This window comes from Pistacia vera, unplaced genomic scaffold (assembly GCF_008641045.1).
Source record: "Pistacia vera cultivar Batoury unplaced genomic scaffold, PisVer_v2 Contig204, whole genome shotgun sequence".
Lineage (NCBI taxonomy): Eukaryota > Viridiplantae > Streptophyta > Magnoliopsida > Sapindales > Anacardiaceae > Pistacia > Pistacia vera.
Window position 1 is genome coordinate 124,880 of NW_022196007.1, and position 13,845 is coordinate 138,724.

At 41.9% G+C, this 13,845-nt stretch overlaps 1 protein-coding gene across 1 annotated transcript; it reads right to left on the bottom strand.

Moving 5' to 3' along the window:
- Positions 1–8,907: 8,907 nt before the first annotated feature.
- Positions 8,908–10,680, bottom strand: LOC116128805 (cytochrome P450 89A2-like). Its single transcript, XM_031414561.1, has one exon. It carries the CDS (start codon positions 10,653–10,655, stop codon positions 9,105–9,107), a length of 1,551 nt encoding a protein of 516 aa, XP_031270421.1. The 5' UTR covers positions 10,656–10,680; the 3' UTR covers positions 8,908–9,104.
- Positions 10,681–13,845: the final 3,165 nt, after the last annotated feature.

A 13,845-nucleotide genomic window follows, 5' to 3' on the forward strand; every position in this document is an offset into this window, starting at 1 on the left:
TGGTGAGGCACGACTAGTTGGAAGATGAAGTTGCACAATTAGCTGGTTTGTATGTTTGTACATGAGAATTATTTAAAGCATTTTTGCCTTCTTTCTTTGATTTTGGAAGTGCTGCGAATCCTTGATGATTATTGAGTTTGTTTTTCTGATATTTTCTTTACTCGGGTGAGCAAAGGGCTAAGTTTGGGGAGTTGATAAGTTGCATAATTTAGTGTTTTTAGGTTATTTTTATAGCCTTCTAGTTAATTTCTCATTTGTTTTTCCTGTGTGTTTTGATGTTAGTTTTTGTTAAGTTTGAAATATGAATGGTCAGCTATTGATTTGAAGAATTTTTGTAATTTTCAGGCATTAATTGAGTAGATTGGAGCATTGGAATTCAAAGCGTGAAGAAATTGAGATTAGCTCACAAGTTTGAAGGCCATGGCCTTGCCTTGGTGGTTTACCACAGTCGTGGTGGTGGAATGAAGATAAAATAATGAGGACAGGAAACACCATGGCCTAGGCTGTGGTGACATACATTTAGACACGGCATGGGCCGTGTCGGGCACTTTTTAGGGTTTTTATTAGTTTTTCTTTCCTTTTTCGTTTAGAACTCTTTTGGGTATTTAAGGATGATTAAGATTGCTCCTTAAGGGGCCGAATTTTACCTATTCTTGGAGAGAGATTATTGTGTAACAAAAGAGAAAGGAGAATCAAGAACAAAATTCATCAAAGAGTTTGTTTTTACTTTTTCAATATGATTTATTTCTTGGATTCTACTCTTGTTTCTTTTATTATGAACTAATTTTCTCAGGCTAAGACTAGGGTTAGTCTATTTATGGATCTGTGATCAATCTTTTACTTTTTGGTCAGTAAATTATTTTTCTAATGATGAGTTTATATTATGTGCTTAATGCTATTAGGAACTTGACAAATTTCTGATAGAATTGTTTTGTGTGATTGAGACCGAGAGGAGATATCACATGAGTGCTCTAGTAATATAGGCCATGGATTAATTGGATACAGAGATATATGAATTGATACATGCAATAGTCATAGGCAGGATTAACTTGTGCTGAAAGCTAGAGGATTTCACAAAGCTTAATGCTCGTATATTTCATTAAATCTATATAGAGATATCTAGGTTGTGAAATAGAAGTAGAATTAATATTGCTTGAGAAAGAATATTGATTAAACTAGAAAATCCAGTTGTCACATTAAATAAATAAATTCATTGACCATAGTAAATTGAGGGGTGCAGAGAAGTTATAGATGAACCTGAAGTCTTAGCCGTTTTCTCTCATTGAATTCTTAATTTTAGTTTTACTACAATTCGTTTCTAATATTTCAGATTTTAATATTTTCAGTTTTAAAGATCACCATTCTAAGTTTTGATTATCTAGATAAAGTTAAGACTAATTAATATTTCAGTACTTGTTTACGCAATCCCTTGGGTATGATAACCTGTATTTCATTATACTATATTACTTGAGACTAGTGCACTTGCTAGTAGTTGTTGCAAACGACACAACAAAGGGCATGACTCTGTAGCAGTACAGTCTCCGATCTGTAACAAAGGATGTACGCTCTTCGTCTGGCGCGTACATAGGAATTTGATTGTATCCTAAGTACACGTCCATAAAACTCAGCAGCTCGTGCCTCGAGGTGGCATCCACGAGCTGGTCGATCTTTGGCAAGGGAAAGCTATCTTTTGAGCAAGCCTTATTGAGGTTGGTGAAGTCAACGCAAGTTCGCCATTTGCCGTTAGACTTCTTTACCAAGACTGGGTTGGCGACCCAGGTTGGGTAGAGCAATTCTCGGATGGATCTGCTCCAAAGCAGGTTATCTACCTCAAGTTTCAAGGCAGCGTACCGCTCCGGATCCATCACTCTCCTCTTTTGATGAACTGGCTTTGCTTCATTGTCGATGTTTAATGCATGGCAAATAATATCCGAGCTGATCCCGACCATATCAGCGTGCGACCATGCGAACACATCAACATTTTTCCTAAAGAAGCTGGTCAGTTCGCTGGCGAGCTAGGGGTCGAGATTGCTCCCAATTTTTAATACCTTGCTCGGTTCATTTTGGTCGACCAGTACTTCGGACAGGTCCTCAATTGGCCCACTGGAAGGGCATTCCTGAATGCGAGGATCCATATTATCCTCAGCTAGGCTAGGCTAGGCTAGGCTGCGGCTAGATCCGGCTGATCTCCATTGCCTGTTCGTGATTGCTGCGTGAGGTGCCTTTCCCTTTGCACACCATCTGCATTGCTTTCATATAGCAGTCGCGAGATACGCGCTGGGACTCGCTAACTTCTCCGATCCCCGTCGGGGTGGGGAACTTCATCTTCAGATGGTATATTGAAGTGACTGCCTTGAAGTGTCTCAGCAGAGGTCGCCCCAGGATTCCATTAAAGGCGGATGGGCAATCCACTACCAAGAACTCAATTACCTTGGTCACCTCGTTGAAGTCACCTAACGTGATTGGGAGTGAGATCGTTCCCTTGGGGAGTAGGTGGCCCCTTGTGAAACCATATAAAGGGAACGAGGTAGGCTTCAGGTCGGCCTCGTCCAAATTCATTCTTTCGAAAGTTGATGCGAACAGAATGTTCACAACACTGCCGTTGTCCACTAACCTCTTCTGGACGTTATGGCGCCCTATGAGGGGCGTGATCACAAGGGCGTCATCGTGGGGATGATGCAATCAGGCCGCATCCTTTTCAGAGAAGGAAATTTCCTAGTCCCTGTGAACCTTTTGTGGTCACTAGGCCGTACTCATCACTCTGATGGGATCGTGATGTGCTTCGCGAGCATACCTTTCTCAAGCACCTTGCGAGTTCCCCGCGAAGTGCGGTCCCCCGAAGATTAAATTGAAGATGCACACCCTTTTCCGATCACGGCGCTTCTTACTAGGCTCCCCCTGATTTTTCTCTTGTGAGGGAGCAGAGTCATCAATATACTCCTTGAAATGCCCCTATTTGATGAGATTTTCGATCGCCTGCTTGAGAGCTCAACATTCATTGGTATGGTGCCCATTATCCCGATGATAATGACAATATTTCTTACTGTTCCTAGTCGATGGGGGATTCTTCATGGGCTCAGGTTCTCCGAGCAGGTTGGCCTCTTCTGATTTGTCAAGAATAGCCAATACAGATTCATTCAAGGGAGTATATCGGTTCATGTTGCGATTGCGATGAGGAACCAGAGCATAAGATTTTTTGGGCTCATAGCGCGGCTTCTTTCCTGTTCGCTGATCGTCAGGAGCCCATCTGTAACCAACGTTTCTTTCTTCCCGATCAGGCGCACTGCCCAAGGTACCGCGATAGCAGCGATGGAGTGCCATTACAGAACTTCCAATACGGAGGTACTTCTCTGCAAGCCTGTGAAAACGGGTGAGGGAAACGTCATCCTCAGCCTGTAGCTCTTTCCACATGTCGGTCTATGGACGAACTCCTGCAATGATGAGGGTCCGAACAGACTCTTCGGGAGTGTGAGCTACTTTGTTGAGTTCTCTGTGGAATCGGTCTATGTACGATTGGAGGGATTCATCCCTCTCTTGCCTTATATTGTTGAGATAGCTCAAAGGCATCGAGAACTTTCTGCTCGCTTGGAAGTGCCTCAGGAACGTCATGCTCATCTGAGGCCACAAGCTGATCGATCCCGCTGGGAGCGACCTGAGCCACTATTTGGCATGAGAGGTTAAGGTCACCGCCAAACACCGACATTTTGCCAAATCTAAGACCTGGTGAAGCTCTATCAGGTAGTTGAATTCATATAAGTGATCCTGCGGATCAGAGTTTCCGTCGAACGCCCGCATGTCGAGCATTTTAAATCTCGATGGGAGTGGGGCGACTAATACCGCCAGAGAAAAGGGAGACGCCGATGCGACCTGCCCTAGCTCATTTTGCTGAGCTTTCAGTTAAGCAAGAGCTCGCTGCAGCTCTTCGATTTGAGGTAGCGGCGCTACCTGGGGATTACTTTTCATAACGTGGGTGCGACCCTCACGGTTACGGTTGAGGAATGACCATAGGTCCAATTCCCCCTTGCCTCTGTCGACAGTCTCGGCCAATCTCGACACATGCTGGCTAGAGCCGTGTGATGGCGTTGCATTATTCGAGGAACTTTCATGACCTCCGCGGTGGTGCGAACTGGCCTGCGAAATGTGGTTGCTTCCCTCACGATGATCAGGATTGTTCTAGCGGTAATGAAAATTGCCTCGTCCAGCACTTTTGTGGGGGTTTTCACGCCACGTGGCGTGGGACGGCTTGAGCTACACCCTTTCACTAAGTCTCAACGCTGCAGGTATTCTACTAAGGGCGCAGTCGGTGTTCGTTGGGCCTTTTGCGCTTTTAGGCCCATTCGCCACTTGCTTACCCTTTCTTCGACGCATTGCAGTGCTTGCGGCACAGGCTATCGCCCTTTGCAGTGCTTTTGCACTACCTGCAGGCGTTTTTGGCGGTTGCATAGCCTCATTTGACTTAGGCGGTACATCCTGTCCAAACAATCCAATCTTTGCGCGACCGTTTGGAGAGTATTATTGAACCTTTCCAAGTAGCATAAGACGGCATGGTCAAGTTGTGAACTTGACGGGATGTTCCCCGCGGTGATCCGTGGGGCCGAAGGTACCCCGAGAGAGGTATCCTCCTGCATTTGAGGGATCCCCTCAGTATTCTGGTTGGTTTGCTCAGGTTCGAAACGGTGAGCCATTTGTTGTTGTAGGACCCGTGAGTTAGAGATTCTCCTGATGAAGGATGAACACTAAATCAAGCCCTCTTTCTAGCGCCAAACTGTTGATGCTGTATTATGGCACCAACTAAATGAACGTGTGAAATGCTGAGCTAAGCCAAAAGACATACACTAAATGATAAAAAAGGAATAAAAGAATGACAAGATAGGTTTTAAAGTGGTTTGAATGCTAAGGAAGCGAATCCTACGTCCACTATTGTATATTAATGATAGCGACCCGGTCGCAGTCAGCGAACTGACTGTACAAGTTATTTTACAAATAAGAGAGAGAGAGAGAGAGAGAGAGAGAGAGAGAGAGAGAGAGAGAGAGAGTATATGCTTTGTTTATGAGAGATTAGCTCATCCCAAAATTGAGAGAGGAACTCTCAATTTATAGTGGGGTGGATCATGGTGATGATTGCTAGATCTTTGAGTTGGTGGAATTATCCGTACAAATCTCACTTTATGTCCCATTGCCTGTTTTCTAGAACGATTTGCACGATTTGGTGCATGCAATTGGACGCGTGGAAACTTTTCAGCTCATGGCTGGCCTGGCGCGCACCCACTGCACTGACAGATGCGGGCTGCCCCTTCATCACGTGTCTCGGCGGTGGGTTCCCATGTTCTGACTTTTGCATGCTGAGTTGGTCCACGTCAGCCCTGCATTCATAAGGCATAACACCATAAGAACTAACAATGGATCACATACACCATGAAACTAGTATTCTTCTAGAAGAAAAACGATGGATCTAGAGCATCACATGTACCACGATAATTTTTGACTTTTTTTATTGTTTAAAGTAATAACAAAGGATCACATACACCATGAAACTAGTATTATTCTAGAAGAATAACAAAAACCATATAAAGGGAACGAGGTAGGCTTCAGGTCGGCCTCGTCCAAATTCATTCTTTCGAAAGTTGATGCGAACAGAATGTTCACAACACTGCCGTTGTCCACTAACCTCTTCTGGACGTTATGGCGCCCTATGAGGGGCGTGATCACAAGGGCGTCATCGTGGGGATGATGCAATCAGGCCGCATCCTTTTCAGAGAAGGAAATTTCCTAGTCCCTGTGAACCTTTTGTGGTCACTAGGCCGTACTCATCACTCTGATGGGATCGTGATGTGCTTCGCGAGCATACCTTTCTCAAGCACCTTGCGAGTTCCCCGCGAAGTGCGGTCCCCCGAAGATTAAATTGAAGATGCACACCCTTTTCCGATCACGGCGCTTCTTACTAGGCTCCCCCTGATTTTTCTCTTGTGAGGGAGCAGAGTCATCAATATACTCCTTGAAATGCCCCTATTTGATGAGATTTTCGATCGCCTGCTTGAGAGCTCAACATTCATTGGTATGGTGCCCATTATCCCGATGATAATGACAATATTTCTTACTGTTCCTAGTCGATGGGGGATTCTTCATGGGCTCAGGTTCTCCGAGCAGGTTGGCCTCTTCTGATTTGTCAAGAATAGCCAATACAGATTCATTCAAGGGAGTATATCGGTTCATGTTGCGATTGCGATGAGGAACCAGAGCATAAGATTTTTTGGGCTCATAGCGCGGCTTCTTTCCTGTTCGCTGATCGTCAGGAGCCCATCTGTAACCAACGTTTCTTTCTTCCCGATCAGGCGCACTGCCCAAGGTACCGCGATAGCAGCGATGGAGTGCCATTACAGAACTTCCAATACGGAGGTACTTCTCTGCAAGCCTGTGAAAACGGGTGAGGGAAACGTCATCCTCAGCCTGTAGCTCTTTCCACATGTCGGTCTATGGACGAACTCCTGCAATGATGAGGGTCCGAACAGACTCTTCGGGAGTGTGAGCTACTTTGTTGAGTTCTCTGTGGAATCGGTCTATGTACGATTGGAGGGATTCATCCCTCTCTTGCCTTATATTGTTGAGATAGCTCAAAGGCATCGAGAACTTTCTGCTCGCTTGGAAGTGCCTCAGGAACGTCATGCTCATCTGAGGCCACAAGCTGATCGATCCCGCTGGGAGCGACCTGAGCCACTATTTGGCATGAGAGGTTAAGGTCACCGCCAAACACCGACATTTTGCCAAATCTAAGACCTGGTGAAGCTCTATCAGGTAGTTGAATTCATATAAGTGATCCTGCGGATCAGAGTTTCCGTCGAACGCCCGCATGTCGAGCATTTTAAATCTCGATGGGAGTGGGGCGACTAATACCGCCAGAGAAAAGGGAGACGCCGATGCGACCTGCCCTAGCTCATTTTGCTGAGCTTTCAGTTAAGCAAGAGCTCGCTGCAGCTCTTCGATTTGAGGTAGCGGCGCTACCTGGGGATTACTTTTCATAACGTGGGTGCGACCCTCACGGTTACGGTTGAGGAATGACCATAGGTCCAATTCCCCCTTGCCTCTGTCGACAGTCTCGGCCAATCTCGACACATGCTGGCTAGAGCCGTGTGATGGCGTTGCATTATTCGAGGAACTTTCATGACCTCCGCGGTGGTGCGAACTGGCCTGCGAAATGTGGTTGCTTCCCTCACGATGATCAGGATTGTTCTAGCGGTAATGAAAATTGCCTCGTCCAGCACTTTTGTGGGGGTTTTCACGCCACGTGGCGTGGGACGGCTTGAGCTACACCCTTTCACTAAGTCTCAACGCTGCAGGTATTCTACTAAGGGCGCAGTCGGTGTTCGTTGGGCCTTTTGCGCTTTTAGGCCCATTCGCCACTTGCTTACCCTTTCTTCGACGCATTGCAGTGCTTGCGGCACAGGCTATCGCCCTTTGCAGTGCTTTTGCACTACCTGCAGGCGTTTTTGGCGGTTGCATAGCCTCATTTGACTTAGGCGGTACATCCTGTCCAAACAATCCAATCTTTGCGCGACCGTTTGGAGAGTATTATTGAACCTTTCCAAGTAGCATAAGACGGCATGGTCAAGTTGTGAACTTGACGGGATGTTCCCCGCGGTGATCCGTGGGGCCGAAGGTACCCCGAGAGAGGTATCCTCCTGCATTTGAGGGATCCCCTCAGTATTCTGGTTGGTTTGCTCAGGTTCGAAACGGTGAGCCATTTGTTGTTGTAGGACCCGTGAGTTAGAGATTCTCCTGATGAAGGATGAACACTAAATCAAGCCCTCTTTCTAGCGCCAAACTGTTGATGCTGTATTATGGCACCAACTAAATGAACGTGTGAAATGCTGAGCTAAGCCAAAAGACATACACTAAATGATAAAAAAGGAATAAAAGAATGACAAGATAGGTTTTAAAGTGGTTTGAATGCTAAGGAAGCGAATCCTACGTCCACTATTGTATATTAATGATAGCGACCCGGTCGCAGTCAGCGAACTGACTGTACAAGTTATTTTACAAATAAGAGAGAGAGAGAGAGAGAGAGAGAGAGAGAGAGAGAGAGAGAGAGAGAGTATATGCTTTGTTTATGAGAGATTAGCTCATCCCAAAATTGAGAGAGGAACTCTCAATTTATAGTGGGGTGGATCATGGTGATGATTGCTAGATCTTTGAGTTGGTGGAATTATCCGTACAAATCTCACTTTATGTCCCATTGCCTGTTTTCTAGAACGATTTGCACGATTTGGTGCATGCAATTGGACGCGTGGAAACTTTTCAGCTCATGGCTGGCCTGGCGCGCACCCACTGCACTGACAGATGCGGGCTGCCCCTTCATCACGTGTCTCGGCGGTGGGTTCCCATGTTCTGACTTTTGCATGCTGAGTTGGTCCACGTTAGCCCTACATTCCTAAGGCATAACACCATAAGAACTAACAATGGATCACATACACCATGAAACTAGTATTCTTCTAGAAGAAAAACGATGGATCTAGAGCATCACATGTACCACGATAATTTTTGACTTTTTTTATTGTTTAAAGTAATAACACGGGATCACATACACCATGAAACTAGTATTATTCTAGAAGAATAACAATGGATCTATAGCATCACATACACCACAATATTTTTAACAATACAACTTTAGGGGAAAATTGAACATTTCGGTGGTCAAAGAGAATCGACATCCATTTTCATGCTGAAATCTATTTGTAGGGATCTTATGGTAGTTTTTTATCATTCATGGAAAAAGTCGAATTCGGAAAAGCTTCCCAGTGCTTTATGCTTTTTTCAAACCCGTGATTGCCTCACTCTGTACTTTCAATCTATTTTCAAAGTAAAAAAATAAATATTTTTCTAGAAATTTTTGGTACTTGGTTTGAGCATGTATTGAAAGATGAAAAACACTCTCAGATTTTTCCGCGTGGACTGCTCAATGGGACTTTACATAGGCTGTTGTCTTATTAAAAGCTTACAAGTTACAGACAAGTAAAGAAGAAACACACATACATATGCAATTTAATTAACCAGCCCTCGTACCAAGATCAAGATGTATGATCATCAGTAGCTAAAAAAATCCTAATTAATTATTTAAACCTGGGATTTAGGTGAGCCTGCAACGGATATTTCATAACCATTGTAAACTCTACCTTCTCTTCCAAATTAACCTCATCTCCATCCACAGCTTTCCACTCATAGTACCAAATTAAATTTGCCACAAAATACTCCAAATGAAGCATTGCCAAACCAAGACCCGGACATATTCTCCTCCCAACTCCAAATGGCATCATCTTTATCTCCCTACTTCCTGTGATGTCAAACACTTCTTCTTTATTCAAGAATCTTTCTGGCTTAAACTCCATTGGATCTTCCCACACCTTCGGATCCCATCCCATATCTGCCACCATGAAATTTATTGAAGCCTTCTTTGGAACCAAAAACCCATTTAGAACTACGTCCTCTGTAACAGCATGTGGCACCACAAAATGTGCGGGAGGGTGACGCCTTAAACTTTCCAAAATGATTGCTTTCAAATATGGCATCTTCTGCAAGTCATCTTCTTTCACCTCTCTCTCTTCATCTCCAACAATACTTTTAATCTCTGTCAATAACTTCTCTTGAATATGTGGACACTTGACCAAATTTGCCATCACCCATTGCAATGCCGTCGATGTTGTGTCAGTAGCAGCACTTAAGAACTCCGTGGACAAACTCAAAACTTCATTTTCATCAAGCTTTCTCTTCTCCTCCGGGAGTTCCAAATCAAACAACGTATCTACATATGCTAAAACATACTCATCGTTCACTTCTTTAACATCATGTTTAGCCTTTTTTAATCTCTCTTCTTTCATCTTCCTCCTTTCTCTTATCAACGGCATCAATACCTCCTCTTGTTCTTTACGTAATTGCAAGAATTCTTCCCATCGTTTACGAAACAAAACTTTTGTTAATCTTGGCCAGAAATTGAGGATATTAAATCGACTTAAATTAACAAGCATGCGTCGCTGAACATACTCAACTTTTTTAATCTTCTTCTCGTCAAGCCTGTCCCCAAAACACATCAACACTAACAAGCAAAACATAGCGTACTGGAAACGGTCAATAAGGCGGACTGGCTCACCCGATTTTGACTGAGAGTTGAAACAGTCAAGAAGAATTTGTAAAACCCACTTGCGTGCATGTGAATACGATTTGACACGTGAAGGATGGAGAATTTCTGCTGTGAGGTTACGGCGCAAGAGGCGCCAATTGGGGCCATAAGCGGCAGAGTTGATGTTATGCTGATTACTACCAGTAATTCTTCCAACGGTGTTGGCAGGCGGGCGATCGGCAAAGACGGCTCCATTTTGAATCAAGGCCTGGTGAGCTAGAGAGCGGTCAGCAATGAATATTGCTGGATTAGAATTGATACGGAGGGAGATTATAGGGCCAAGCTTAGAATGAAGAGATCGGATGATGGATCGAAGTTCCAAGGAAGACTTGCGGAGCAATAGTAAATTGCCAATGACGGGAAAGGTGGAAGGGCCTGGAGGAAGTTTATAGTTGGAGTTTTTGGTGGTGAAATTGAGAAGATTGAAGAGGGCTTTGATGAGAGCAGAAACACACAGAGAGATAAGGATGATGAACCAAGTTTCCATCTGTTTGGATAAGGAAGCGGCGAAACAGTAGTAGTGACTGATGGGATAGACGGTCATGTACATTTATATATAAAAAGTCTTAACTCTCCATTGATGAAAAGTCCAAATATATGATATTTATTTTCAATATTTATATATGAAAATCCAATTATTCATTTAAAAGTCTAAATATATAATATTTATTTTCATTTCATTTCCAGGAATCTAGGCTTAGAATATTTATATACTTGGGAATGGATTCAATATTTGCGCAAATACTTTTGAATATTGTACCAAAATGTGTGTTTTCTTCTTTGTTAAGAAAACTCATATTGTCTTGGAATCATAATACTAATCGATCAGACTTAGTTATATATAATGGCATAGTTATTAAAGGACTAAATCAAGTTTTAGTCCGGGATAAGCCTTTGAAAATTAATAAAATATAGTCGCAATTATTCATTCAATTTGTGTACGACAATAATTAATTAAATCTCTCTTATCTTTAGTTCTGCAAACCGAAAATTATAATTTGAACTAATATAAAAATGAATTTTGTTACCCCATCTGTGTTTATTTATTGCAATAATGTTTGAGTTTACCTTATCTGTGTTAACTTATTGCAAGTTGTTAAATTGTTTACGTCACTGCATATGTAACACTTTGTCTATTTTAACACCCGAAAAGACACTCACATTGACTTTAGCGCCCTTCTGTCTTTTTCTCACTGTAACTTTTCAACACCCCAACGTAATTGTCCCAAACATGACTTGCCCAACAAGAAATTGCATTGGAAATGCTTTCAGTTATCTATTTGGACTTTCCTCGTAAATTATCTCTACATTTTTTTAATATTACGACTTGGGTTAATGACGAGGCCTTTCATCACTTATCTCCTAGTTCATGAGAGAGGAATATTTCAAAAAATCAATGTACTTAATTGAGATAAATATTGAACTTTAATATTTATCCATAGTTTTTATTTAATACAAATATTATAGGGTGCGTTTGGTTTATTATTTTGAGTAGGATTTTGGAGATAGTATTGGATAGTTGAATAGGAGAGTATTACGAGATAAAATTTAAAAATTTATGAAAAAGCCCACAAGGTTTGCTAATTTAATAAACACCCCAATATATTAAAATATTATAAAATAACAAAAACACCCCTACCACCTACAGTGCCAGATTCCGGCCACCACCGCCGGAATCTGGTCGGAAAATTGGATAACCACACATACCGATCGAATCTGGCGGGTATTCGATCAATATGGCCTTTTCTGGCCATATCCACCACGGATCTAGCTGGAAAATATCAGATTTAAGGCCGGATGTGGCCTTCGACGGCTGGAAAATGCCATTGTTGATAGCCATTTCTTTGATCTGGCCTTTTCCAGCCAGATCCACAACGGATCTGGCCGGAAAAGGCTAGATCTGGCCATTACTGGCCATTTACGGTGGTCGTGTGATTGTTGTGACAGATTCCAGCTCCCACCAGTAGTGGTTGCCGAAATCTGGCAAGTATTGGTGGGTGGAGGTGTTTTGGTTAGTTTTTAAACTTTTTTTCTGGGGGGTATTTAATGAAATTAAGAAACTTATGGGGTCTAAAAGTAATTAAAAAATAGACTAATATTTTGGGAATAACGTGCCAAACAACTTTTGAAGAATATGATTGAGAATATGGATAAAAACAATAAGCCAAACGCACCCATAATTTTCTTTGACGTGTTTTCATATTTTGAAAGCAATGTATAAAAATATTTGTATTAATATTTTTAACATATTTTTTTCTATACTTGCAACTAATCTGTTTCTATTCTTCTCTTTCCTAGAGGTGGAACAAATGGGCCGAGTTAGGTGGGTCAACCCTAACCTGGCCTGCATTAAAGAAGGTTCAACCTGGACCACCAATAAGGTGGGCCGGGTTGAACCCGACCTGCATGCAACCCCTGGGCGGGCCGGGTTGCCATTTGGCAACCCGACGACCCACAGGTTACTATTTTGTCTTTTCTAAGAAAGGATCGCCAACCCACCGGATTGACTTGCAGGTTGGCCAAAAAAAATTAAAAAAAACAACAAAATTAATTTGTTTTTTTGAATTCCCCTTTTACCCTTGAAATATAGCCATTTTATAGCAGTTAGAGGGGTCTTTTTCGTCATTTTCTTTTCCCATCTTTTTCTATAAATTGGCCCTAAACTCTCAAATTTTCTCACAACTCAAATTTTCTCATTCTCTCATTTTCTCTAATCTCTATTGAAATCTCTCAATTATTCTCTTAATCTCTTTGTTATCAATTTGCTCTTATTTTAATTTTATTAGTTTTTGCAATTTTCAATTCATATTTCCAATTTTTCATATTCCAATTCTCTTTCTTTAATTTTTTTTATCTCTTCTACATCAATTTTTTTTGTTTCAACTACAATAGATAAATATTTCTCTCCCATCAATTTCAATGATGAAGGAAACTACTATCCTAGTCCTAGTCCCGCTGAATTTACTAACATGAATGCAAGAGGAGATTCAAATAGTCCCGCTTTCCCAGTCTCAGAATCTGATACACCTCAAAATATGCCCCTGATTCCTCCCCATGCTGCTACACCTACAACTGCTGGTGGTTCTAGAAGTTATCCTCGTAATCATCATCCTTGTCCAACTTCATCTCAAGCTGAAGCGGGTTCATCAACTGCTGTCGAAAGCGACGACAGACACATATCAGACGTTTGGACGCATTTCGATAAGTTTTATGAGGTAGAAAATGGAGTTCAAGTGAAGAAAGCAAGATGCAAGTATTGTGGAAATGTTTATAAAGTCGATTCAGGTAATGGTACTAGTACTTTAAAAATGCATGCTAATAAACATATTGCTCAACATAGAAATAGAGAAACCAATCAAACTCAAATAACTAATATGGGTACTACTTGGCGTTATAATTCTGATGTATATAGGGAACAATTAACTTTATTTATTGTTGCAACTGATCAACCTATTAATATGGCTGAAGATAAATATTTTGAAAGATTTATTAAAAATTCATTTTTTCCAGGATTTAAAAGTTATTCTAAACTGCAACTAGAAATGATTTAATAAAATTGTTTAGGAAAATGAAATTAGAATTAAAAAATGAAATACATACTTATCATGTTAGTGTGACTCTAACTGCCGATATTTGCAGTGGTAGAGCTAAACAAGATTATATTTGTGTGACTAGTA

Bases quoted from the DNA above. Each gene is read 5' to 3' on its own strand.
- LOC116128805 (XM_031414561.1), bottom strand. From the start codon at position 10,655: ATGGAAACTTGGTTCATCATCCTTATCTCTCTGTGTGTTTCTGCTCTC.